Source organism: Oncorhynchus gorbuscha, linkage group LG24 (genome assembly GCF_021184085.1).
Source record: "Oncorhynchus gorbuscha isolate QuinsamMale2020 ecotype Even-year linkage group LG24, OgorEven_v1.0, whole genome shotgun sequence".
Lineage (NCBI taxonomy): Eukaryota > Metazoa > Chordata > Actinopteri > Salmoniformes > Salmonidae > Oncorhynchus > Oncorhynchus gorbuscha.
Window position 1 is genome coordinate 11,647,420 of NC_060196.1, and position 27,165 is coordinate 11,674,584.

The following is a 27,165-nucleotide window of genomic DNA, read 5'->3' on the forward strand; positions in this document are numbered from 1 at the left end:
CAAATCATCTGACAAACCTGACCTAAGGTATTTTGATGTGTACAGTAGCTGCTTTTTAATGTGTGGGTCGTTAAAAATACAAATAAAAAAACTTTTATTTAACGAGGCAAGTCCGTTAAAAGAACAAATTATTATTTACAATGACGACCTACCCCGGCCAAACCCGGACGACACTGGGCCAATTGTGCGCTGCCCTATGGGACTCCCAATCACAGCCGGATGTGATCCAGCCTGGATTCAAACCAGGTACTGCAGTGACGCCTCTTGCACGAAAGAGTCTCAATGAAAGTCTTAGAATGAAAAGTCCCATTTTGTGTTTATTAAACAATCAAGTGTTAAATACACCATATGAAAACCACACATACACATGTCTCAAGTAAAACACAGCATGAACTTGATGAACTGAATACATATTTATTGGGAAAATTTGTGAACACCTTAGAGCACAAACAAAATGAAAACGTTTTAGGCTTATATATATATATATATATATAAATAAACACGTCTGGATGCAATATTCTACCCAGGAATATTCAACACTGAAATGTGTTACTCTTACTCTTACATTTCTGCTGACAACAATGAAAATTAATCTTTGTCTTTAATACAGGGTAACTTTCTATTTATAGAGTGGAATGTTTTTTCTGCTGGTGTATCCTGAGGTAGCTCCTCTCTGTGAACCTCTTCCCGCAGTGTGTACAGGCAAACTGCCTTTCTCCCGTGTGGACCTTCAGGTGCATCTTCAGGTGACCAGCCTGGGCAAAGCGCATGTGACACTGGGTACAGCTGAACGGTTTCTCCCCTGTGTGGACCCTCTGGTGCCTTTTCAGGTGGTCCTGGCGGGAGAACCTCTTCTCACACTGGGTACAGCTGAATGGTTTCTCCCCTGTGTGGACCCTCTGGTGGATCTCCACCTTTTGGAGGCAGCTGAATCCTTTGTGACAGAACATGCAGAGGAACCGTTTCTCTTTAATATTGCCTGATGTGGCTCCCCCTCCCTGAGCCTGGGCTCCAGCCCTGTTGTTTGAGTTCAATACCTGATCGAAAAGGATGTGGCCGTGTGAATCGGAAGGTCCCATCGACGTGGACACCAGGTCGCAATCCATGAGTGCGTGTAAAGGGGAGTGGGTCGTGCCATTTGGATTAGTCTCTAAGCTTTCCCTGTAATCTAAGAAATCTCTGCCCTGTGAGTGTCCGTCTCCTTGGTGACTAACTGCATTCCATGTGGGTGGAACATCCCCCTCGACTTTCACAGTCACTTCATCTACCACTATAACCTCCCCTTTCTTATCTAGGCACCCTTCAGAGCATGCACTACTACTGTACTGGTTCCAGTCCCATTTCGACTGATCAGTCGGTCTCTTTAAACCCAAGGGTATGTTGCCAGGGTCCAGCTCTGTAGCGTAAGAACAAGACGGATCGTCAACTTCAGTGTCTAATGTGTCACCATCTCCACGGGAATTAACAGCCCTTTGGCTCTGGTGAAATACTGGTAAATACTCTGAGCCGGGAACAGGAGGACAGCCCAGTCTCCTCAGCCCCAGTGTCTCTGGGTCTGACCTGTGGTCAGATCCTGTGTGTACAGTTAAAGTCTTGGTCTCTGACTTGAGGACAGCGTTCGGCATTCCACTGACCTCCGTGATGCTGCATCGGGTCCTGGGCTGTGCTGGGGCAGTGGTGGGGTCATCTGTGGCTACAGGGGGCGCTCCAGCTACTCTAGTCTGGATGTCTTTACTGTGCCATGGGTCCTCCTCTCCTTCAGAGCTCTCCCGCTTGACCCCAGGACCTGCAGCCTCTGCAACTGCAGACTGACACAAGAAGAGGGGGTTATTACCAGTACATGAGTAGAATTTGATAAATATGTTGTAAGGAAGTCTCACAAGCTCCCCTATGGCAGATAAATTAGGATTTAAGCAAGTGAAAGCGGTGGGAGTCTTTCTGAAATAAATTGACATATTTCATCTACAAAGTAACACATTTTTATGCAACACTATTACACTAACCTCTATCACAATAACTTGCTGGGTTGAGGTTCCACTCCCGTCATCAATAGTGATTGGTTGGTCATCTCTCCATGTATTGTGTCCTGCTGGCTTCACAAAGCTCCTGTGGCCTCCAGTGAGATGTCCTTCACCTGAGAGTGATTGCGGGTTAACTCAGTCCTCAAGACCCCAAGGGGTGCACGTTTTGGGATTTGCCCTAACACTACACAGTAAATTCAAATAATCAACTAATCATCAAGCTTTGATCATTGTGTAGTATTAAGGCAAAACTCAAAACATGCAACCCGAGGACTGAGTTTGGGAAACACTGGGTTAGCTACAGTTAATGCGCAATGGTATATTATACACCATTGACAGTCTATAATTGGTAAGGATGTAAGGATGCATCAATGTTTTCATTGACTAAATAATAGGCAATTCAGTAAGTCAATAATTGTTAGAATATGATAGTGTATTTGCACAAGATAGCTAAGTAATCAGGGGAATTATTGCATACAATCCAAAAACTGACCAAGACCCAATTCTGGGTAACACATCTGAATAAATGTGCATAGGGAAACGGGGCTCCGCAGCATTCTGCAAAATGTACCTCTTGCCATTCCTCTGTATCGGTCGAGGATCTTGACACTACTGGCGAGGACGCGCTCTCGTGCTGTCTTCTCTGCGCGCTCCCGTGCCACCTTCAGTTCCAGTAGTTTCTTCCGTAATGACCTGTTTTCTTTCTGGCTTTGAGTTATTTCCAAACGAAACACTGCATAGTCGTCATCTACTAGTTTACAGATCTCTGCCACAGCTGCATTCGCTAGCACCTCCATGATGGAGGCTATTTGAGTGTGAAAAACCATACCGTTAGAGTTAGCCATTGTTAGCAGCTAGCTAGCGTTATCTAGACAACATCTATCAACCAAGTCCGGTTTCTAACGCGAATTAAAAACGACATGGGTTAAGTATGTGTGGCTTGTGCAGTTAAGTCATATTTTGAGTTCCAGGGTGGTAATACACATCTAAATATTAACAATAAAAACGCTAACGTTGAAATTGTTCTTGGTCACTGTTCACTTCCGTCCGTCTTAGTCTTCTATGATATCATGGCGGTCCGCAAACAAACGTTTAAGGTACATGCCGCCACCTACTGTGCTGGAGTGTGCGATCAATCATGGTCAACCTCATTCTGCCCTACTAAGAAAAAATAACTGGGGGGGGATGGCATACTAACACTCCCAAGCCATTAAACTGTATCTATATCATGCTGAAACAATCCACCCGTAGAATAATTCAGCATGTCTACAACCATTTCAACAGTAACATCTGTTAACCACAACTATTTTGCCGTATCCACAATAATATTCAGCCTGTCATTTCTGCTTTCCACAACCGGAGTCGTGTTTTAAATTCATAGCTTTAATTGGTAAGGACAACTTTTTTTCAATGCCAAAACATCCGTTGACAGAGAACATTCATGAGCGCAAGATTTCTGAACAGGTCTCGAAAACATGCCAGGACCAGCTCCGACATCAAGTCCACTTACTGTAGTACAGGAGCAGCCTTGGAAGCTCCATCATTCCGCACTGAAGTCCCACCAATCTGTTTTACATCCTCTGCATACGAACCATCATGACTGATTCTGAGCCTCTCTAGCCTCTCGCTGCATCTGGCATCCACCAAATGGGAGGGCGGGGGCGACATCATACAACAAGATAAATCAATCAAAAACCCATCCGACTCCTTCAATCCTAGTCCAAATCACATCTTTACACAGGTTCCGGGGTTTGAAAGCGGAACATTCACCGACAGGATTACTTGTAATGTCTCTGCTGTAAAAAAACTGAGTCCCAAAAAACGTCAAGCAGCACTCAATGATCCCTATTTTCTCAGATGTTCTTTGTTTGCTGCGCTGTGCAGTTTATAACCTTTGCAAGTCACCGTTTTTAACATGCATCGTGTAAGGATCTCTCTGTTGGCGAGGAACGTTCACAGGTGTCTCTAATCGAACTACCATTGTTTCTTCAACGTTACTACCTTATCTTATATTTTCCACATTGTAGAATAATAGTGAAGACATTAAAACTATGTGTTACGGATACAGTTATCCTGTGTGTGTGTGTGTGTGTTCTTTTCTCTCCTTCTCCCCTCACAGGTGAAAATCATCACTCCCCAATCAGTCAACAATCAATAATCAATCAGAAGACACACCTCCTCCTATTTCCTGACCTATCACAGTTCCTTCCCCATGGTTTAAAAAACCCATTTGTTTGTTTGGTCCTTCTGTAGCTCAGTTGTTTGTTCGCCAGGGTAGTGGGCGATCCCCGGGACCTCGTAGAATGTATGCACATATGACTGTAAGCAAATGCTAAATGGCATATATTATTATTATTATATTATTCTAGAGCTCAGCTCAGCTCAGCAAATGCCATGTCTGTAGGTCTCTGTGTTTCACTCTCGCTTTATGTCTTAACCTCTCTTTTGTTTAAGCACCTCATAGCACTTTGTCATCACCTGTGAGTATTGTTTTTGTTTATGGTGTTTGTGTTTGATTGCTGGTGGGAAAAGGGGGAAACCAAGACAAGTCGCCCATGGGCATACACTACCCGTAGGTGAACTTTGTTAAATACACTAGTTAGAACTGGGCGGACCACCCACGGTATTTTTGGTTAGTTAGTTAGCTGTTGTTAAAGTAGGCTAGTCTAGCTTAGGGGTGTTTTTGAATACTTATTGTTTCTTTCCTTGGGTCCAGCTCAGCCCCTTTTCCTGCTCCCCCCATTAGAGTGTGTTTATAAATAAACCTAGAGTTTGACGGTAGATTTCTGTTGTCGTGGTTATTTCGTGCACACTTTTACTTTGTCACAATAATAATTTGCATGAGTTATGTTACGGGTCTCATTACCATCCCCCCTAGACTGTCGGGCCAAAAGGGATTCGTAACACTATGAAACAACACATATGGAATCATATCGTTACCAAAAGCGTTAACCACATCAAAATATATTTGAGATTCTTCAACTAGCCACATTTTGCCTTTGACAGCTTTGCACACTCTTGGCATTCTCTCAATAAGCTTAATGAGGTAGTCACCTGGAATGCATTTCAATTAACAGGTGTGCCTTCTTAAAAGTGAATTTGTGGATGTTCTTTCCTTTCTAATGCGTTTGAGCCAATCAGTTGTGTTGTGACAAGGTAGGGGTGGTATACAGAAGATGGCCCTATTTGGTAAAAGACCAAGTCCATATTATGGCAAGAACAGCTCAAATAAGTCAAGAGAATCATCATTACTCTAAGACACGAAGGTCAGTCAATACAGAAAATGTAAGACCTTTGAAAGTTTCTTCAAATACAGTCGCAAAAACCAAGCGCTAAGATGAAACTGGCTCTCATTCCACCCTGCTATGGAATGGAAGACTAAGTTCATTAGTTACCAGCCTCAGAAATTGTAGTCCAAATAAATGCTTCAGAGTTCACGTAACAGACATCTCAATATCAACTGTTCAGAGGATACTGTGAATCAGGCCTTCATGGTCAAATTGCTGCAAAGTAACCACTGCTAAAGGACACCAATAAGAAGAAGAGACTTGCTTGGGCCAAGAAACACGAGCAATGGACATTAGAAAGTGGAAATATTTCCTTTGGTCTAGAGTCCAAATTTGAGATTTTTGGACCCAACCGCAAAGTGAAGGAGAAGCAGCCAACAAGTGCTCAGCATATGTGGGAACTCCTTCCAGACTGTTGGAAAAGCATTCCAGATGAGTCTGGTTGAGAGAATGCCAAGAGTGTGCAAAGCTGTCAAGGCAAAGGGTGGCTACTTTGAAGAATCTAAAATATATTTTGATTTGTTAAACTTTTTTTGGTTACTACATGATTCCATAGGTGTTATTTTGATGTCTTCACTATTATTACGAGAAAATCCATGAATGGGTAGGTGTCCAAACTTTTGACTGATAGTGTACTTCAGTCTCTACCTCACACTTCCCATCTGGGTGTTTCCTCACTAACAATAACCCATTTCCCTATCCACAATGACCCAACCTCAGCCTTGTCAACAGCACCCCACCCCTCATTTCACTCCCCAGATACCCACTGACCTTCCTCACAGAATTCTAGATGAATGGTACCACCATATCTACCTCCTCCCTCTTCAGAGCTGCTTTCGCTACCTTATCCGCTGCCTTATTTCTCCCTACTCCAACATGAGCTGGAACCACAGAAAACCAACCTTAATCTCTTTCTGCCCCACCCTATAAAGTGGCAACAGCTCTATTATCAGGTCTGGGTGTTCCTTTGACTTACTTCCTTCCCTTCTCTCAGCGAAACCAGGCTAGTAGTAGAGTCTGAACACACAATTACCCGTTTAGGCCCCACTTCTTCCTCCCATCCCAATCCCCACACGTCAAACCTCCTATTCATGATCACTATCTTTCAAGCGGTCGTCACCAGTTTCCACAGTCATAATTATGGCTAAACCCCTATTTCTACAATTTATCTTAACCCCAATGCTAACTTTCTGCCTAACCCTAAAGTTAAATTAGAAAATAAATTTGTTTTCAGGAATTTTTACAATACAGCACTTTCTTTTTACTTTAACTGTGGAACCTAGTGGAAACCCTTTAAAGCTCGGTCCTTGCCCTATAGGTTCGTAGGAAGCCAACGAAACTAAGGTCATGTTTAATTCTTAATGATAAGTTAATTTTATTTGCTTTTTTTAATCAAAAGGACATGATATCTCATTTATTAAAATATTTGATCACCTATTTTTCTGTTGTACATAAATGAACAGATCCCACCTGACTATGCCAAATAATGTGTTTTAAAAAGGGGTTATAAGACATATTGTTATGAATAGAACATAGGCAAAACCAAGTTCAGAGGTGAAATAGTGATACACTTCAATGTCAGTGTTTCGGCTAGCACACCAAAACAACAAGTCTGTATCATGTGAGTGTACCCAGATGCTCAACTAAGGGACCTAGTAATCCCCAAAAGGCTTACCCCCAGTACACTTCACATGATAAATAGAATATTTCAGCTAAAGAATAGCTACAATTTCTCCCCATTGTGGGCACAGCTATGTCTGATGAGGTAACTCAGGAAAGAGAAGCTCTTGTAACATAGTTTGCACTTGAAAGGCCTCTCCTTGGTGTGAATGTTCTGATGCTGTTTCATATATTTAGTCTTAGCAAAGCGCTTCCCACACGTGGGGCAGGCGTACGGCTTGTCGGCATCCGTCCTAATGCCCGGCCTTCCACATTGTGACCCAATGACAGAGGAGGTAGAAGCAGGCGCCACCGCCGTCAGGTGGTTAGTCTTTGAGCTCCCTCCTTGACCTCTAGTCATTGTTTGGGTGTTGCTGGGATTGTGTGCTGTGTTATAGGCTAGGTGCTTCTTGTGGTAAACGCCCATCCTGAACCTGTCTGCATTGGTGGGGTAACCTTGAGGTAACTGAGGAAAGCTCGACCCAGGCTTTCTATGAACCCAGTCACCAGACATTAAATGAGATCCTGAAGGAGAAGACAGACTTGCTGATAGACTACCACCCGTGGGGTCTCCCACCACTCTCTGTGAAGGCTGAAGTCCAGGGTGACCATCTCTGTTCATCGTGGATACTGTGGTGTTTGTATCATAGGAATAGGAGGGTCTATCTCTATCAGCCCCAGGTCCTGCTTCATCCCTGCACTGAGACTGTGAAGAGAAGGGTCTGGGCTGCAGACTGAATCCCTGACTGGAGCCTCTGTCTTTCTGATGACCAGCAGGACTGAGGTTGTTCAGTCCATCTGTCCACTGGTTGTGCTCTGCGTGGTGGTGGAGTCTCTGTCTCTTGCAGTTGGGTCCTGGTTCCGATTCAGGAAGGAATAGTGACGGCTCCTGATCCATGGTTCTCATCCGGGGCCAGGGTTTGTGACCAGCCGCTTTGGAGGACCAGTCTCTCCCACCAGTAACACTGGATATCAGCAGGTCTTCATGGACTGCAGACTGCAAACATAAATTGTACAGAAGAGCATGTGAAGGTTTATATAAGAAACATTACTGTACACACAGAAACATGACACAATATTATAAAATGTTAAACACAGTCAAGCCTCTCTACAAAACTGTGATTCAAGTACCTAACAATATGGAGCCATTGGAATGATTAAAAAAATAACCAAATTCAACAAAATGGCATTAGTCACATCTATTCCACAAAAGGACACGTGACAAGTAGAATAACTTTTCTCACTATGGTAACACTTTACATTTTCTTTAAATTTGATCAAATGTATTTTAGAAAACTCTGGAAAAGGTTCAAAATTACATTATGTAAACATGACACTTTTTAGGACACCAGCCATCAACATATCTACTCTCTCTCATCATTCTTAACTCAATTCATCTCATCCAGTTCCCTATGCCTCCATAACCAATATAATTAACTGCAAACTAGCTACTACTACATTACATCTCACTATACTCTATACATGGGCCGTGTGCATTTTCTTCTGGTGTATCATGAGGTAGCTCCTCTCTGAGAACCTCTACCTCCAGTGAGTACAGGTGAACAGCATTTCTCCCGTGAGGACCTTCAGGTGCATCTTCAGCTGGTCCTGACGGGAGAACTTCTTCTCACACTGGGGGCAGTTGAAGGGTATTCTCCCTTGTGTGCATCCTCTGGTGGATCTGCAGGCTTTCCCCAGAACGAACACTGGAAGAGCTTCTCTTTGCCACCAGATCTGCTGATAGCATCACTACTACTGTCATTTATCAATGGGCTTGTGTAGCCTTTTAGTGTTGAGGCTCTGGTATTGTCTGAGGTCTGGTTTAACATTAGGAGAGTGTGAGGATGAAAGGCCAGGTAGTGTCTGTGTTGTCACAGGGTCCATGTTCCAGTTGATAGATCCTATAGAAGGCAGGCTGAAGGCAGAACCTGTTAGGGGGTTAACCTGAGGCACCATTAGTCTCTCTGAATCACAACTATAGGAGCAGGACGGAGCATCGCTAGCAGTCTGTGTCTGTTCTCTCCTGTTCTCATACGGACACCTCCCCGTCCCCGTAGACCAAATATACGCCTCGCCCTGGTCTCAGCCAGTCTGTTGTCATGGATACTAAGTTTGGTTGTTTTGTGTTCGACTGTCTGTATCTGGTTGTGGTTAACAGTGTTGTACCCCAGCCCATAGTTGAGGACGCTGTACCATTCACTGACCTCCACTATGTCGCCTCTGGTCCTGTCCTGCTCAGTGATGTCATCCCCTGGGCCCTTGGCTGCACCAGTCTGGGTCTGGGAATCCAAGACGGCTCCCCAGTCTCCTCTGTTAGCCTCCAGCCAATCACCTACAGGAAGAGGTTACAAAATATAATTTTTAACATGGCAGAGAAAAATCTACATATGATGTTTGTGTCAATTACCAGGTCAAGTTCATACATTATAACGTGTGGTTTTGTATGTAAACATAAGTTGATTTTATGAATTCAGAAATAATAGCCAGGTGCATAACTATTCCCATTAAAGATCTATTACTGTATGTAGGCTATATGTATTTCTCTCTTACCTTGCACCCCCATCTTTAGTCCACTCAGCAGGTCAATGCTCTCTGGTACATCTTCTATTGTCTCCTCTTTGACCAACAGCAGATCAGGCTTCCCATCCTCCATGTCTACTGACTGTAAGAGATACAGAGTGAGAGGATGTTGGATCAAGAAATCTGATATGAGGACCCTGCTATGGAGCATCTTCTGATGTATTGATATGAGCACGATGCAAACATGATAGTTGATTTGATTACTTGACACTCTAATGGTTTGATCATTCAAAAGGCATGGTCCCACACTTACGACAAATTTAATCAAGACCTGGGCCCGTAGCCACAAAGAGTCATTGATCTAAAAGGCTAAACTGATCCTAGTTCAGCACTCCTACTCTGAGAGGCTTTGTGGATACGGGCCCTGACCAAATACCATTCAGACAGTGGTTCACAGTGGGCTCACCTCAGTGAGACTGTGTGTGGTCCTGTGCTGTTCAGCTGGTTCCTCTGTGGGTTCAGGAGGAGGTGTAGTCTGGTTGTCCTCCATGACCATGGTCCCCTCAGGGTTTCCCAGACCCTCCTCACACCCCTCCTCCTTCACCAGCAGAACCTCTGTGCTATACTTCCGGCGCCGACAGAGATGGCCGCCTCGCTTCGCGTTCCTAGGAAACTATGCAGTTTTTTGTTTTTTTACGTGTTATTTCTTACATTAGTACCCCAGGTCATCTTAGGTTTCATTACATACAGTCAAGAAGAACTACTGAATATAAGATCAGCGTCATCTCACCATCAGTACGACCAAGAATATGTTTTTCGCGACGCAGATCCTGTGTTCTGCCTTTCAAACAGGACAACGGAATGGATCCCATGCAGCGACCCAAAAAAACGACTCCGAAAAAGAGGGAAACGAGGCGGTCTTCTGGTCAGACTCCGGAGACGGGCACATTGTGCACCACTCCCTAGCATTCTTCTCGCCAATGTCCAGTCTCTTGACAACAAGGTTGATGAAATCCGAGCAAGGGTAGCATTCCAGAGGGACATCAGAGACTGTAACGTTCTTTGCTTCACGGAAACATGGCTCACTGGAGAGACTCTATCGGAGGCGGTGCAGCCAGCGGGTTTCTCCACGCATCGCGTCAACAGGAACAAACATCTTTCTGGTAAGAAGAGGGCGGGGGCAGATGCCTTATGGCTAACGAGACATGGCGTGATGAAAGAAACATACAGGAACTCAAATCCTTCTGTTCACCTGATTTAGAATTCCTCACAATCAAATGTAGACCGCATTATCTACCAAGAGAATTATCTTCGATTATAATCACAGCCGTATATATCCCCCCCCCAAGCAGACACATCGATGGCTCTGAACTAACTTTATTTGACTCTTTGCAAACTGGAATCCATTTATCCGGTGGCTGCATTCATTGTAGCTGGGGATTTTAACAAGGTTAATCTGAAAACAAGACTCTCTAAATTTGATCAGCATATCGATTGCGCAACCAGGGGTGGAAAAACCTTGGATCATTGTTACTTTAACTTCCATGACGCATATAAGGCCCTGCCCCGCCCCCCTTTCGGAAAAGCTGACCACGACTCCATTTTGTTGATCCCTGCCTACAGACAGAAACTAAAACAAGAGGCTCCCACGCTGAGGTCTGTCCAACGCTGGTCCGACCAAGCTGACTCCACACTCCAAGACTGCTTCCATCACGTGGACTGGGATATGTTTCGTATTGCATCAGATAACAATATTGACGAATACGCTGATTCGGTGTGCGAGTTCATTAGAACGTGCGTTGAAGATGTCGTTCCCATAGCAACGATTAAAACATTCCCTAACCAGAAACCGTGGATTGATGGCAGCATTCGCGTGAAACTGAAAGCGCGAACCACTGCTTTTAATCAGGGCAAGGTGACTGGTAACATGACCGAATACAAACAGTGCAGCTATTCCCTCCGCAAGGCTATCAAACAAGCTAAGCGTCAGTACAGAGACAAAGTAGAATCTCAATTCAACGGCTCAGACACAAGAGGCATGTGGCGGGTCTACAGTCAATCACGGACTACAAGGAGAAATCCAGCCCAGTCACGGACCAGGATGTCTTGCTCCCAGGCAGACTAAATAATTTTTTTGCCCGCTTTGAGGACAACACAGTGCCACTGACACGGCCTGCAAAGAAAACATGCGGACTCTCCTTCACTGCAGCCGAGGTGTGTAAGACATTTAAACGTGTTAACCCTCGCAAGGCTGCAGGCCCAGACGGCATCCCCAGCCGCGCCCTCAGCTGGCCGGTGTTTTTACGGACATATTCAATCAATCCCTATACCAGTCTGCTGTTCCCACATGCTTCAAGAGGGCCACCATTGTTCCTGTTCCCAAGAAAGCTAAGGTAACTGAGCTAAACGACTACTGCCCCGTAGCACTCACTTCCGTCATCATGAAGTGTATTGAGAGACTAATCAAGGACCATATCACCTCCAACCTACCTGACACCCTAGACCCACTCCAATTTGCTTACAGCCCAAATAGGTCCACAGACGATGCAATCTCAACCACATTGCACACTGCCCTAACCCATCTGGACAAGAGGAATACCTATGTGAGAATGCTATTCATCGACTACAGCTCGGCATTCAACACCATAGTACCCTCCAAGCTCGTCATCAAGCTCGAGACCCTGGGTCTCGACCCCGCCCTGTGCAACTGGGTACTGGACTTCCTGACGGGCCGCCCCCAGGTGGTGAGGGTAGGCAACAACATCTCCTCCCCGCTGATCCTCAACACTGGGGCCCCACAAGGGTGCATTCTGAGCCCTCTCCTGTACTCCCTGTTCACCCACGACTGCGTGGCCACGCACGCCTCCAACTCAATCATCAAGTTTGCGGACGACACAACAGTGGTAGGCTTGATTACCAACAACGACGAGACGGCCTACAGGGAGGAGGTGAGGGCCCTCGGAGTGTGGTGTCAGGAAAATAACCTCACACTCAACGTCAACAAAACTAAGGAGATGATTGTGGACTTCAGGAAACAGCAGAGGGAACACCCCCCTATCCACATCGATGGAACAGTAGTGGAGAGGGTAGCAAGTTTTAAGTTCCTCGGCATACACATCACACATCACAGACAAACTGAATTGGTCCTCTCACACAGACAGCATCGTGAAGAAGGCGCAGCAGCGCCTCTTCAACCTCAGGAGGCTGAAGAAATTCTGCTTGTCACCAAAAGCACTCACAAACTTTTACAGATGCACAATCGAGAGCATCCTGGCGGGCTGTATCACCGCCTGGTACGGCAACTGCTCCGCCCTCAACCGTAAGGCTCTCCAGAGGGTAGTGAGGTCTGCACAACGCATCACTGGGGGCAAACTACCTGCCCTCCAGGACACCTACACCACCTGATGTTACAGGAAGGCCATAAAGATCATCAAGGACATCAACCACCCGAGCCACTGCCTGTTCACCCCGCTATCATCCAGAAGGCGAGGTCAGTACAGGTGCATCAAAGCTGGGACCGAGAGACTGAAAAACAGCTTCTATCTCAAGGCCATAAGACTGTTAAACAGCCACCACTAACATTGAGTGGCTGCTGCCAACACACTGACACTGACTCAACTCCAGCCACTTTAATAATGGGTACTCTATATCATTGACTGATGTAATACATGGCCACTTTAAAATACATACTCATCTCATATGTATAAATATACCATCTACTGTATCTTGCCACTTTACCATCAATTCAATGCTACACTGTGTATATAGTTTTGGAATTGTTAGTTAGATTACTTGTTGGTTATTACTGCATTGTCGGAACTAGAAGCACAAGCATTTCATTATTAACATCTCATGTGTATGTGACAAATACAATTGGATTTGATTTGATTTGATTTTATAATACAGACATACACTCTTGTAAACACAGGTAATGAAAACATCCCCACTACATTTGAGTCCTACACTGTAGTTACAGAATGATTTCACTGTTGTTAAACCCATCATGGTGGACATACATAGAAATATGTTGTGGGTAAAAATAAGTCCCCTATGATAAGTCAAGACAAACCTGACTATTTTGACATGTACAGTAGGTGTTTGCGTGTAGGTAGGTATATTTAGTAAGTGTATAATGGTTATAAAGCGCTATCAGAATATGCAGAATAGCATGATATTAGATGTGATGTATACTAAAGAGAGTCTCAATGAAAGTCTTAGAATGAAAAGTCCCATTTAGGTGTTTATTGAACATAAACAAGTTTTAAAAACTATATGAAAACCACACGTCTCAACTGAAAAACTGCATTTTCTCATTAAAAATATCTTGGGAAAGAATATAGTAGTTGAATGGAAGTAATAAAATAGGCATTTATGAACATCATATCCTACAACGGTGTTTCCCAACTCAAGTCCCCCAACAGAACCCATTTTATTGTAGCACTGGACAATGAGGTGGCTACAACGAAAATGTGTACTTTTGGGAGACTTGAGGACTGGAGTTGGTAAACACTAGCCTATACAGTACAAACACTATATGTAATTGACTTTAGGCTTATATATCCTACAATGTCTGGGCCTTGCACTTCAACACTCTTAGTTGTTATGGAAATTGAACTGCTGTTTACTTTTTGCATCTACATCATCTCGCTGAGTCTATCTAAGCCTCAGAAGCTATCGAGTGAAATGGTTACTTTGTTATAGAGTGGAATGGTTTTTCTGCTGGTGTATGCTGAGGCATCTCCTCTCTGAAAACCTCTTCCTGCAGTGCGTACAGGCGAACGGTTTCTCTCCCGTGTGGACCCTCTGGTGCCTCTTCAGGTGACCAGCCTGGGTGAAGCGCATGTGACACTGGGTACAGCTGAAGGGTTTCTCCCCTGTGTGGACTCTCTGATGCCTCTTCAGGGCGCTAGACTGGGTGAAGCACATGTGACACTGGGTACAGCTGTAGGGTTTCACCCCTGTGTGGACCCTCTGGTGGATCTCCACATTCTGGGAGCAGCTGAATCGTTTGTTACAAAACATGCAGAGGAACCGTTTCTCTTTACTATATCCTGATGTGGCTCCCCCTCCCTGAGTCTGGGCTGTAGCCCTGTCGTTTGAGTTCAATACCTGATCGAAAAGGACGCGGCCGTGTGACTCGGAAGGCCCCATTGACGTGAACACTGGGTCACGATCCCTGAACACGGGTAAAGAGGAGTGGGTTGGGACATTTAGATTTGTCTCTAAGCTTTCCCTGTAGTCTAAGAAGTCACTGGTGCTGCCCTGAGAGTGTCCTCCTAAGTGAGTCTTATCTACATTCCATGTCAGAGGAGCGTCGCCCTCCACTTTCACAGTGATCTCATTTACAACCAGACACTCTCCTTTCTTATCTAGGCACCCTTCAGAGTATAGATTACTACTGTACCGGTTCCAGTCCCCTCTAGACAGATCAGTCTGTCTCTCTAAACTCAAGGGCATGTTGCCAGAGTCTATCTCTGTAGCGTAAGAACAAGACGGATCATTGCCTCCAGTGTCTAACGAGTCACCATCACCAAGGGAATGAACAGTCCTCTGGTGAAATACCGGTAAATGCTCTGAGCCAGGAGCAGGAGGACAGCCCAATCTCCTCAGACAAAGTCTCTCTGGGTCTGATCTGTCGTCAGATCCTGTGTGTAAGAGGCTGTATGTTACAGTTAAAGTCTCAGTGTCTGTCTCGGACTTGAGGACGGCGTTCGGCGTTCCACTGACCTCCGTGATGCTGCGTCGGGTCCTGGGCTGCGGTGCGGCGGCAGTGAGGTCCTCCGTGGCTTCAGGCGGTGCTGCAGTCTGGAGGTCCTCCTCTCCTACAGACCTCTCCTGCTTGACCCCAGGACCTGCAGCCTCTATATCTGCAGCCTGACACAAGCAGTGAGGTTATTATTACCGGTGTCCAGTTGAATTGTATAAAAATGTCATAGGGAAGTCTCACAAGCTCCTTATGGCAGATAAATATGGATGTACATGTAAGCAAGTGAATAGCTGAGGGGAGCCTTTTTGAAATAAACTGGCCACATTTGATGTACTGTAATTTTGATGTAATACTATTACACTAACCTCTATCACAATAATGTGCTCGGTTGAGGTTCCACTCCCCTCATCAACAGTGATTGGTTGGTCATCTCTCCATGTATTGTGTCCCGCTGGCTTCACAAAGCTCCTGTGGCCTCCAGTGAGATGTCTTTCATCTGAGAGAGTGATTGAGGGAAAGAGGTACGTACTGGTTAGGTACGGTCAACCCTATATTGTACACTTTTGACATTGTCTACAATTGGTAAGGATGTAAAGTAACACTTCTCATAACTTCATGATATACTATTTATAGATTGATATGTTTCATGCATCACATTGTTTTCCTTGAGTAAATCAATTATCTGGTTAGAATATGATAGTGCGTCTTTGACAGCTAAATAATCAGCGGAATTATTTCATACTATCCAGAAACTGAATATAAAGTTACACATGCTGAGGAGAACAGGGCAATAGGCCCCACAGCCTCTGTCATATAGTCCAATCAATATGCCAAACTTTAGGTGATATGTTCACTTTTTCATAAAAGCATGAAACTTGGTACACTTTGGGGCCCTGAATATGTTCAGAAATGGAGCCATCGCAAAAACGTCAATTTGTCATTCAGCCGTAACTAAATGTATTTTGCGTCATATCTTCTGAATCAAACATGATAAACACAGAAAAGGTGACGTCTACACCTTTGTTTTGATGGTCAACGATTACAATGACGCCCAGTACAACATCATAAATAGTTCAGTTTGTTATCTAATGGAGGATTTACCATGGTAAGCCATGGGAAGAAATCCACTGAAAATCGCAGATTCTGACAACATACACAATATAATATTTCCGTGGCATACAGAGCCATAGTTGTCTGCTGCAGTGTTCTTGCCCCTGGTTGTGAATGTGGATACTGTGTGACCCCTGTGAATTCACGGAACACAAGAAGATCCTTTGATTTGTCTGGGCCCAGGGATTTCATGGGCACGTATGCATCTCAATTGCTTGGCGGTTCCAAATGCCACCCACCACTCTAATTATTACTTCAGAAAATAACATTTCCATTTAGGAGCAATTCTCCTTAAAGATTGCACTAACATTAAAGATATCAATCAAATTCATTTTGAGACGTTCAAGAAGAACGAAACAGAACATTTGAAAATCTCCCAACAAATTCTGCTTTGTATTTGATTGACGTCCAGCCCCAGACTCATTTATATAGCCCTTTTCACAACAACTACTGTCAGAGTGCTTCACAACAGCCTGACACAATGTGGCAAGAGGAGAAAAAAGTTAAGATGGAAGGAACTTCCTTTAGATATACCGGGTTGAAGGTTGGAGTGCAAGTGTCCATCTAGGTCAAACCAGTTGTCAATTTAGACGAGAGTATACAGTATGTGTCCATTTATACAGTTGTTAATTTAGGCAAGATTCATGGCATGGATGACGCACTTACTCAATCCACTTCCTCCTCACTGGGACATAAGCCCATAATGAGTCAAAACTGGGCATTCTGAGAATGTCTCTTGAAGTGTTGTGTGAAATTTTGGCAACTGGTCTTCTTGTATAACGTACTGTTGTGTATTTTATTCGGGGCCAGAAGATGCAACAGATTCGAGACAACCACTGCTGAAAGACTACATCCGTTTTCAAGTGGTTCTTGACAACATGGGAACATTCCAAACCATACAACAGAACAGATTTGACATTGCTGTTGTATTATAGGTGGACATTTGTTTTGAGGCAGTTCTGTTCAGACCTAAAAATGTGATGAGTTGGACAAATGCACAATGAGAGGTTATTGTCTAGACCAGTGTTTCCCAACCCTATTCCTTGAGTACCCCAAACAGTAACCCTGGACAAGCCACCTGATTCAAGTTGTCAACTGTTATATAAATAATCCAATATCAAGCATTACTAGCAGACCAACGCTCTGGTTAAACCGGGTGCCCTCAGATAACTATGGGCGCAGTGCCCTCAGTCAAGTCTAGAGCAAAAACATAATTATCCTCGCACAAAACAGTTCAAGGGAAGGACACACAGCTGCCATCACGCAAATATTACTCCCCTGTAAAACTACAAAGAGCATCCTGCAACACTAACGAGTTTAGAGTGCCAAACTATCTCACTGACATTGAACCCTTCATGCACTCCTGCATAAACAGGAAACACCTGCGCCTAAAGCAGACACTGCCAGTTTCCCCTATCTTACGTTCCTTGACACACAAACATCTCATGAAGCAACGCACACTCACACTCCACCCCCCTTACTGGTCGGGTGACGTGGGCAGAGGACTCTACTATGCACCAATGGGGCGCCTGCTCTGGCTAGAGCAGGCTCGCCTCCAACTCTTCAGGACCAGTCAGAAGACCAACACGACGAGACTCCACCTACATTATTCTGTGTATACATTCTGTTGTAAACTCTGGCGAGGCAGCCTAATTATTCTGACTCTTCACAGAGTCGCATTGCTTAGGTCCGTGCACGATAAACGGCAGGACAAGATATCTTTGACTCAATAAACTGCCTTTATGATACACCTGATTCCACTCTGTCCAGCGTCGTTGTTTTGCATTCCCTCTCCAGTATGAAACACCAACACAACTAATCATCAAGCCCTAAAATGAGCTGAATGTGTGTTTGTCCAGGGCAACTACAACTAAAAGTTAAACAGATTATAGTACTAATTTTCAAATGGCTTCTTTTTTCACTTAAATTAACTAGGCTACTTTTCACTTGTTAGTCAGAAAAAAAATTTGCCTAGCCCTCTCCCGCTAGAATAAACTATATGCAACTTCTAGCTTTCTATTAATTGGACAGGCACCTGTCAGTCAAAGTAAGCAATGACAAGGAAACACTGCTGGTATGACAGTCTGCTGTCTGTCCCTCCTTCCGGTTCCTGAGTCTGGGTTGCGTGCGCTGTTGTTGCAGTCAGAGCCGAAGTGAGAGGATTTACTCCTTCCAAAATCTTTCCGCTTAAGATGAGCCCTTTTTTTGTATGGAGATCGATGAGTGTCGAATTATATGAGGCTTATTTGATCGATTAGAAGTTTCGTAATGTTTAGTCTGTTACAAAATGTACTGATAAGTGGATGCTCATGGCATTCCGACAACTTTGACGAAAAACAACTTCATTATGCCTGTTGGTCACACGTATCTGCCCTCTCATTGGCTGGAATGGTCCCACCTGACCTCGCCTACCTTCCATCATTGAGGACATGTATTTCCATTATTAGAGCGGCCACTCAAATATCTTGTCAATATAATAGATAATCTTTGACGTAGTCCAATTTCTTTACACAAAGGGAGAGAGCGTGATGCTCCTTCCTCGTCGCTGTGAGTGAATTTGCACGTCCCATACGTGGTAACGATGAGTCGAGATACACTTAACCTATTGTTTTCTGGCACATTTAAAAAAAAAAAAAATTATATAACTAAAACAACGTCTTTTTGTCCATGATATCGCATCTGGACAAAAACTAAAGATCGTGTTCGTATTGTCGATATGAAGTCCATCAGGACATGCCAGACAGTGACGTTAAACAATTTTAAATGTTTACATTTATAATATTTTTGACCAGAGTGAGGCTCTCTCTCTGATTGTTCCTGTAGTGAGGAGGATTCTTCATTGAATGTTTTCATAATTTATCTGCAAATAATCGCCAAAATGCCTACCAGTATGCAAATTAGGGAGCCATATGAACGGCTCTGACCGATACGATTCGGTAAGCTACTGACAAGCCAGAATTTAATTGAGCATCTGTTCTGTTTATTTTAGGGACCCATTTTGTAATTTGAAAAAGTGCCCATCACACAATTTGTTTGATTTTAAATGTAACCTTTAATTTAAGATAATTTGGGCTATTTACTTCATTGGCTGACTACTTTTTCTATTTTGGCTGGCTACTCCATGTGCTTGTGGAAAACACTGCTAGAGATTTTCCAGCTGGGAGAAGAGGGTCCACTCCATATTTCTGGATTTGTATGATGTGGTTTTGGTCATGATCCGGTCAAGGGTAATAAGGAATAGAATAGGAGATGAGTGAGCTCTGTCTCACTCCAAACTGCACAGGAAATGGCTGTAGAAAGTCTACACCTCATGGATTTCTTCACATTTTGTGTTACAATCTACACAATACTTTTTTTAAATGAATGAAAAATAAACACTAATATACCTTGATTAGATAATTATTCCTCCCGAGTCAGCTGTGGGTCTTCTTTGGTTTGCACACCTGTATTGTACAATATTTGTTCATTCTTCTTACTTTCATATATCTTTTTTAATCATGCTCAGTCTTGCCATAGATTTTCAAGCAGATTTAAGTCATTCACTATTCTCGGTAAGCAACTCCCATGTAGATTTGGCATTCTGTTTTTGGTTATTGTCCTGCAGAAAGGTGAATTCCTCTCCCAGTGTCTGGTCTTTGCCGATGTCAAGCATACTCATACTATGATGCAGCCACCACAATGCTTGAAAATAAGGAGGCAATTACTCAGTGATGTGTTGTTGGATTTGCTCCAAACATAAGGCTATGCAATTAGGCATTCCTTTGCAGTATTACTTTAGTGCCTTGTTGCATGTTTATAAATATTTTTATTCTGTATATTTCTATTCTTTCATTATTTAGGTCATTATTGTGGTCACTACAATGTTGATCCATCCTGTTCTCCAATCATAGCCATTTAACTCAGTAGCTGTTTTTAAAAATCACCAATGGCTTCATGGTGACATCTCAAAGCAGTTTTCTTTCTGTCCTGCAGCTCAGGTCATAAGGATGACTGCACCTTTGTCTGGAGGATTTAATATATAATCCACAGCCTACATTATTAACTTGACCATGCTTAATTAAGGACATATTCAATGTCTGATTTGTCATTGTTACCCATCTACCAATCCGTGCCCTCCTTTATGAGGCTTTCGAAAAGCTACCTGGTCTTTGTAGTTGAATCTGTGCTTGAAAGTCAATGCTTGACTGAGGGACCTTACATATGTTGTATGTTTATTTGTACTATTTTCTACATTGCAGAATAACAGCGAAGACATCAAAACTATGAAATAACACATGGAATCGTGTAGTAACCAAAAAGGTGTTAAACAAATCAAAATATATTTTATATTCTTCGAAGTTGCCCGACTTTGCCTTTCACAGCTTTGCACACTCCCGGCATTCACTCAACCAGCATCAGGTAGTCACCTGGAATGCATTTCAATTAACAGGTGTGCCTTGTTAATTTGTGGAGTTTCTTTACACCTTAAGTTTGAGCCAATTAGTTTTTCTGTGATAAGGTAGGGGTGGTATACAGAAGATAGTCTTTTACCAAATAGGTCCATATTATGCCAAGAACAGCTCAAATAAACAAAGAGAAAGGACAGTCCATTATTACTTTAAGACATGAAGGTCAGTCAAACCGGACATTTTCAAGAACTTTGAAATTTCTTCAATCCATCCCATCTGGTCTGCGCTTAGTGGGACTATCATTTGTTTTTCAACAGGACAATGACCCAAAACACACCTCCAGGCTGTGTAAGATCTATTTGCCCAAGGAGGAGAGTGATAGAGTGCTGCATCAGATGATCTGGCCTCCACAATCACCCGACCTCAACCCAATTAAGATGGTTTGGGATGAGTTGGACAGTTGAATGAAGGAAAAGCATCCAACAAGTGCTCAGCATATGTGGACCATTGGAAAAGCATTTCTCATGAAGCTGGTTGAGAGAAGGCCAAGAGTGTGCAAAAGTTCTCATCAAAGGGTGGCCACTTTGAAGAATATAAAATATAATTTATTTGTTTAACACTTTTTTGGTTACTACATGATTCCATGTGTTGTTTCATAGTTTTGAGGTCCTCGCTATTATTCTAGAAAATAGTCTAAATAAAAACCCTTGAATGAGCAGGTATCCAAACTTTTGGCTGGTACTGTGTGTGTGTGTATATATAAACTCAGGAAAAAAAACATCCCTTTTTCAGGACCCTGTCTTTCAAAGATAATTAGTAAAAATCTAAATAACTTCACTGTAAAGGGTTTTAAACACTCTTTCCCATGCTTGTTCAATGAACTATAAACAATTAACGACCATGCACCTGTGGAACGGTCGTTAAGACACTAACAGTTTACAGATGGAATAGCAAAAATGAGGTTTGAGGTTTGAGGTTGTGCATGGCATTCTTGTAGTCATTGATTCTTGTAGTCATTGACCATCAAAACATACAACTTTTCTGTAGTATTATGTTTGATATTGTAGATGACACAAAACACATTATTTGGTTATGGCAGAATGGAAAAAAAGCCTCCATGTTGAGTTTATTTATTTTTACGATGGTTCCATATGTGTTCAGGGCCACAAACTGTACTTGTGTGCCAACGGTGTGTTTGTAAAGCCCTGGGCGAGGAGCTGGGTTCATCAGAGCGTTCTGACCTCACAACTGCAGTCAAGCACCTAATCTGTCTAAAGTTGGCTAGTTACTTCCAGACACGAGAGAACACCTCACTCTGACCATTTTACTTGACCTATCAGAGCTGGCTGTTTTCATGTTATGTATAGCGTTGGTGACAAACTGCGCTCGCAACAATTTGATTACGTTTTTTTTTTGCTGACGTTTACTGACACCGGTCATATTTAACCGGTGTTGCGCGTTCGTATATTAAGCAGTTATTTGGGCTCTCTGGCACAGACGAAAGTGCTCTGAAATCGGAGTAGATAGGCAGAGTGAATTTAGGAACGCACCCTTGTAAGTGTAACGTTCTCATGAAAAAGTAACCATTTCTACATATTGCCAGGGCTATTCTGCAAAAATGTACCTTTTGCTGTTACTCTGTATCGGTCGAGTATCTTGACACTTCTGGGGCTGGCGAGGACGCGTTCCCGTGACACCTTCATTTCCAGTAGCTGTAGTTTCCTCTTCAATGCCCTGTTTTCTTTCTGGCTTTGAGTTATTTCCAAACGAAACACTTCATAATCGTCGTCTATGACTTTACAGATCTCCGCCACGGCTGCATTCGCTAGCACCTCCATGATGGAGGCTATTTGAGTGTGAAAAACCACACAGTTCGAGTTAGCCATTGTTAGCAGCAGGCTAACATGAACGTTACCTAGATAGCATTGTTGGTGTTCACATACTGGAGAGGGAGTGCAAAAAACAACGACGCTGGACAGAGTGGAATCAGGTGTAGCAAAAAGGCAGTTTATTTAAAGTCAGAGATATCTTGTCCTGCAGTTAAGCGTGCACGGACCTAAGCATATGGCTCTATGAGGAGTCAGCTAATTAGGCTGCTTAGACAGAGTTTTGCAGCAGAATGTATACACAGAATAATGTAGGTGGAGTCTCGTCGTGTTGGTCTTCTGACTGGTCCTGGAGAGTTGGAGGCGGGCCTGCTCTAGCCAGAGCAGGAGCCCCATTGGTGCACAGAAGAGTCCTCTGCTCCTGGCACCCGACCAGTAGAGGGGGGGGGGTGGAGTGTGAGTGCTCATGAAATGTCAAAGAGGCGTGAGATAAGGGGAACTGGCAGTTTCTGCGTTAGGCTAAGGTGTTTCCTGTTTTTGCAGGAGTGCATGCAGGGATCAATGTCAGTGAGATAGTTTGGCACTCTAAGCTCGTTAGTGTTGCAGGATGTTCTTTGTAGTTTGCAGGGGAGTATATTTTGAGTGATGGCAGCCATGTGTCCTTCCCTTGAGCTGTTTTGTGCGAGGATAATCATGTTATTGCACGTAGGCTCTGAACTTGACTGAGGACAGAGTTATCTTGAGGACATCCGGTTTAACCAGAGCGTTGGCCAGCTAGTAATGCTTAATATTATGAATACTTATATAACAGCATCTATCAGTCAAGTCCTATCTCCAAATCGAATTAATGACTACATGGGATAAGTATGTTATGTCATAAGGTGAATGCACCAATTTGTAAGTCGCTCTGGATAAGAGCGTCTGCTAAATGACTTAAATGTAATGTAATGTAAATGTTATGCTGTCATATTTCGAGTTCCATTGTTGTATAAATAAAAAAGCTAACGTGTTCTTGATTCCTGTTTACTTCTTCTTCTTTGGAGTTTAACGGCGGTTGGCATTCAGTATGTTGCATTACCTCCCCCAACTGGACTATAATATAAATCCATTATACTTTGTGATATAAAATAAATTGGGGAAGACGAAGAAGACAAACAATAAATATATATAAAAAGAAACACCCAACTAACCCTACATTCATTAAAAACCCACTACCACATTCCACTACTTTGACTCTATCTGCTCCTGATACACCAAAGTGTAATGAATAACTTCACCATGGTCAAAAGGATATTAAATGTCTTCTTTAAAAAATATACACTGCTCAAAAAAATAAAGGGAACACTTAAACAACACAATTGTAACTCCAAGTCAATCACACTTCTGTGAAATCAAACTGTCCATTTAGGAAGCAACACTGATTGACAATAAATGTCACATGCTGTTGTGCAAATGGAATAGACAACAGGTGGAAATTATAGGCAATTAGCAAGACACCCCCAATAAAGGAGTGGTTCTGCAGGTGGTGACCACAGACCACTTTTCAGTTCCTATGCTTCCTGGCTGATGTTTTGGTCACTTTTGAATGCTGGCGGTGCTTTCACTCTAGTGGTAGCATGAGACGGAGTCTACAACCCACACAAGTGGCTTAGGCAGTGCAGCTCATCCAGGATGGCACACCAATGCGAGCTGTGGCAAGAAGGTTTGCTGTGTCTGTCAACGTAGTGTCCAGAGCATGGAGTTGCTACCAGGAGACAGGCCAGTACACCAGGAGAGGTGGAGGAGGCCGTAGGAGGGCAACAACCCAGCAGCAAGGAGGAGCAGGAGGAGCACTGCCAGAGCCCTGCAAAATGACCTCCAGCAGGCCACAAATGTGCATGTGTCTGCTCAAACGGTCAGAAACAGCCTCCATGAGGGTGGTATGAGGGCCCAACGTCCACAGGTGGGGGTTGTGCTTACAGCCCAACACCGTGCAGGACGTTTGGCATTTGCCAGAGAACACCAAGATTGGCAAATTCGCCACCGGTGCCCTGTGCTCTTCACAGGTGAAAGCAGGTTCACGCTGAACACGTGACAGACATGACAAAGTCTGGAGACCCCGTGGAGAAAGTTGGCGGTGGGTCAGTCATGGTGTGGGGTGGCATTTCTTTGGGGGGCCACACAGCCCTCCATGTGCTCGCCAGAGGTAGCCTGACTGCCATTAGGTACCAAGATGAGATCCTCAGACCCCTTGTGAGACCATATGCTGGTGCGGTTGGCCCTGGGTTCCTCCTAATGCAAGACAATGCTAGACATCATGTGGCTGGAGTGTGTCAGCAGTTCCTGCAAGAGGAAGGCATTGATGCTATGGACTGGCCCACCCGTTCCCCAGACCTGAATCCAATTGAGCACATCTGGGACATCATGTCTCGCTCCATCCACCAACGCCACGTTGCACCACAGACTGTCCAGGAGTTGGCGGATGCTTTTGTCCAGGTCTGGGAGGAGATCAAGGCACGTGGAGGCCACACACACTACTGAGCCTCATTTGGACTTGTTTTAAGGATATTACATCAAAGTTGGATCAGCCTGTAGTGTGGTTTTCCACTTTAATTTTGAGTGTGACTCAAAATCCAGACCGCCATGGGTTGATAGATTTGATTTCCATTGATAATTTTTGTGTGATTTTGTTGTCAGCACATTCAACTATGTAAAAAAAAAAGTATTTCATAAGAATATTTCATTCATTCAGATCTAGGATGTGTTATTTTAGTGTTCCCTTTATTTTTTTGAGCAGTGTATATTGAAATACCTATAGATGCCCTTCTTTGCGAGGCATTGGAAACCCTCCCTTGTCTTTGTGGTTGAATCTGTGTTTGAAATTCACTGTTAAATGCAGCAAGAGGGAGAAACGGTGGAGAATACTTTTGGGCTCCTGAGTGGTGCAGCGGTCTACGGCACTGCATCTCAGTGCTAGAGGAGTCACTACAGACCCTGGTTTGATTCCAGGCTGTAACCCAACCGGACGTGATTGGGAGTCCCATAGGGCAGCGCACAATTGGCACAGCGTCTAATTTTCTGAAGTCAGATTTGGCTGTAAAGGCTAGCATAAGGGACAAGAAATAGCTAGCCACAATCAAACAATCAAATGTATTTAAAAAGCCCTTTTTACATCAGCAAATGTCAGTGCTATACAGAAACCCAGCCTGAAAACCCCAAATAGCAAGTAATGCAGATGTAGAAGCACAATGAGGTTCATTTTGAGAAAAGACAGCGAACCTTGTTAGCTACCTAGGTATAACCAACTAGCTAGCCAAATAACTAGTTTAATTTATCTCACGATTATAAAGCAAACAAAATGTTGATTAAAAACAGCATATTATTGACCTAAAAAGTTAGCTGTGTTAGCCCAGTCTCTATAATATCTAGAGTCAGGGTCCAGGATTGCCTATAGAAAGTATTCGCACCCCTTGACTTTTTCCACATTTTGTTGTTACAGCCTGAATTGAAAATGCATTAAATATAGTGTTTTTGTCACTGGCCTACACACAATACACCATAATGTCAAAGTGGAATTACGTTTGACATTTTTACTAATTAATGAGTAATTAAGTATTCTACCCCTTTGTTATGGCAAGTCTAAATAAGTTCAGCAATAGAGTTTAACATGATTTTTTTATGACTCTGTACCACACACATGCAATTATCTATAAAGGTCCATCAGTGAATTTCAAACACAGATTCAACCACAAAGACCAGGGAGGTATTCCAATGCCTCGCAAAGAAAGTCACCTATAGCCGTTTCAATTGTTTTTTTTTAAAGCAGACACTGAATATCCCTTTGAGTATTAAGTTATTCATTACATTTTGGATGGTGTATCAATACACACTCACTACAAAGATACTGGCGTTCTTCCTAACTCAGTTGCCAGAGAGAAAGGAAACTGCTCAGGGATTCAGTAATAAGGCCAGTCGTGGCTTTAATAGTTAGAGTTTAATGGCTGTGACAGGAGAAAATTGAGGATGGCTCAAGAAAGTTGTAGATACTCCACAATACTAACCTAATTGACAGAGTGAAAATAAGGAAGCCTCTACAGAATAACACAATTCCAATACATGCATCCTGTTTGCAACAAGGCACTAAAGTAATACTGTAAAAAATGTGGTAAAGAAATTAACTTTTTGCCCTGAATACAAAGTGTTATGTGTGGGGCAAATCCAATACAACACATTACTGAGTACCACTCACCATATTTTCAAGCATAGTGGTATCTGCATCATGTTATGGGTATGCTTGTAATGGTTAAGGACTGTGGTGTTTTTCAGGATAAAAGAGAAATGGAAGTTAAGAACAGGCAAAATCCTAGAGGAAAACCTGGTACAGTATGCTTTCCTCCAGACACCGGGAAATTAATTCACCTTTCAGCAGGACAATAACCTAAATCACAAGGCAAAATATACACTTACCAAGACAACAAATGTCTTGACTTAAATCAGCTTGAAAATCTATGGAAAGAGATGAAAATTGCTGTCTAGCAATAATTAACAACCAACTTGACAGAGCTTGAAGAATTTTTAAAATAATAATGTGCAAATATTGTACAATCCATGTGTACAAAGCTCTTAGAGAATTACCCAGAAAGACTCACAGATGTAAACACTGCCAAA

At 43.3% G+C, this 27,165-nt stretch overlaps 2 protein-coding genes across 4 annotated transcripts; both read right to left on the reverse strand.

The window, feature by feature from the left end:
- Positions 1-398: 398 nt before the first annotated feature.
- LOC124012471 (gastrula zinc finger protein XlCGF48.2-like) lies at positions 399-4,062 on the reverse strand. Of its 3 annotated transcripts, XM_046326115.1 has the most exons (4): positions 3,532-4,060; positions 2,593-2,826; positions 2,004-2,134; positions 399-1,808 (listed from the first exon to the last, which is right to left on the reverse strand). In XM_046326115.1, the coding sequence occupies exons 1-4, from the start codon at positions 3,563-3,565 to the stop codon at positions 624-626; spliced, it is 1,584 nt and encodes a 527-aa protein (XP_046182071.1). In that variant the 5' UTR covers positions 3,566-4,060; the 3' UTR covers positions 399-623. The 3 variants fall into 3 exon arrangements, with proteins under 3 accessions (XP_046182071.1, XP_046182072.1, XP_046182069.1); XM_046326116.1 differs by lacking the exon at positions 2,593-2,826 and having other exon boundaries at positions 3,532-4,062; XM_046326113.1 differs by having other exon boundaries at positions 2,593-4,060.
- Positions 4,063-6,664: 2,602 nt separating this feature from the next.
- LOC124012451 (zinc finger protein Gfi-1-like) lies at positions 6,665-22,928 on the reverse strand. Its single transcript, XM_046326083.1, has 6 exons — positions 22,317-22,928; positions 15,560-15,690; positions 15,215-15,361; positions 9,518-9,629; positions 9,172-9,299; positions 6,665-7,964 (listed from the first exon to the last, which is right to left on the reverse strand). Exons 1-6 carry the CDS (start codon positions 22,576-22,578, stop codon positions 7,032-7,034), a joined length of 1,713 nt encoding a protein of 570 aa, XP_046182039.1. The 5' UTR covers positions 22,579-22,928; the 3' UTR covers positions 6,665-7,031.
- Positions 22,929-27,165: the final 4,237 nt, after the last annotated feature.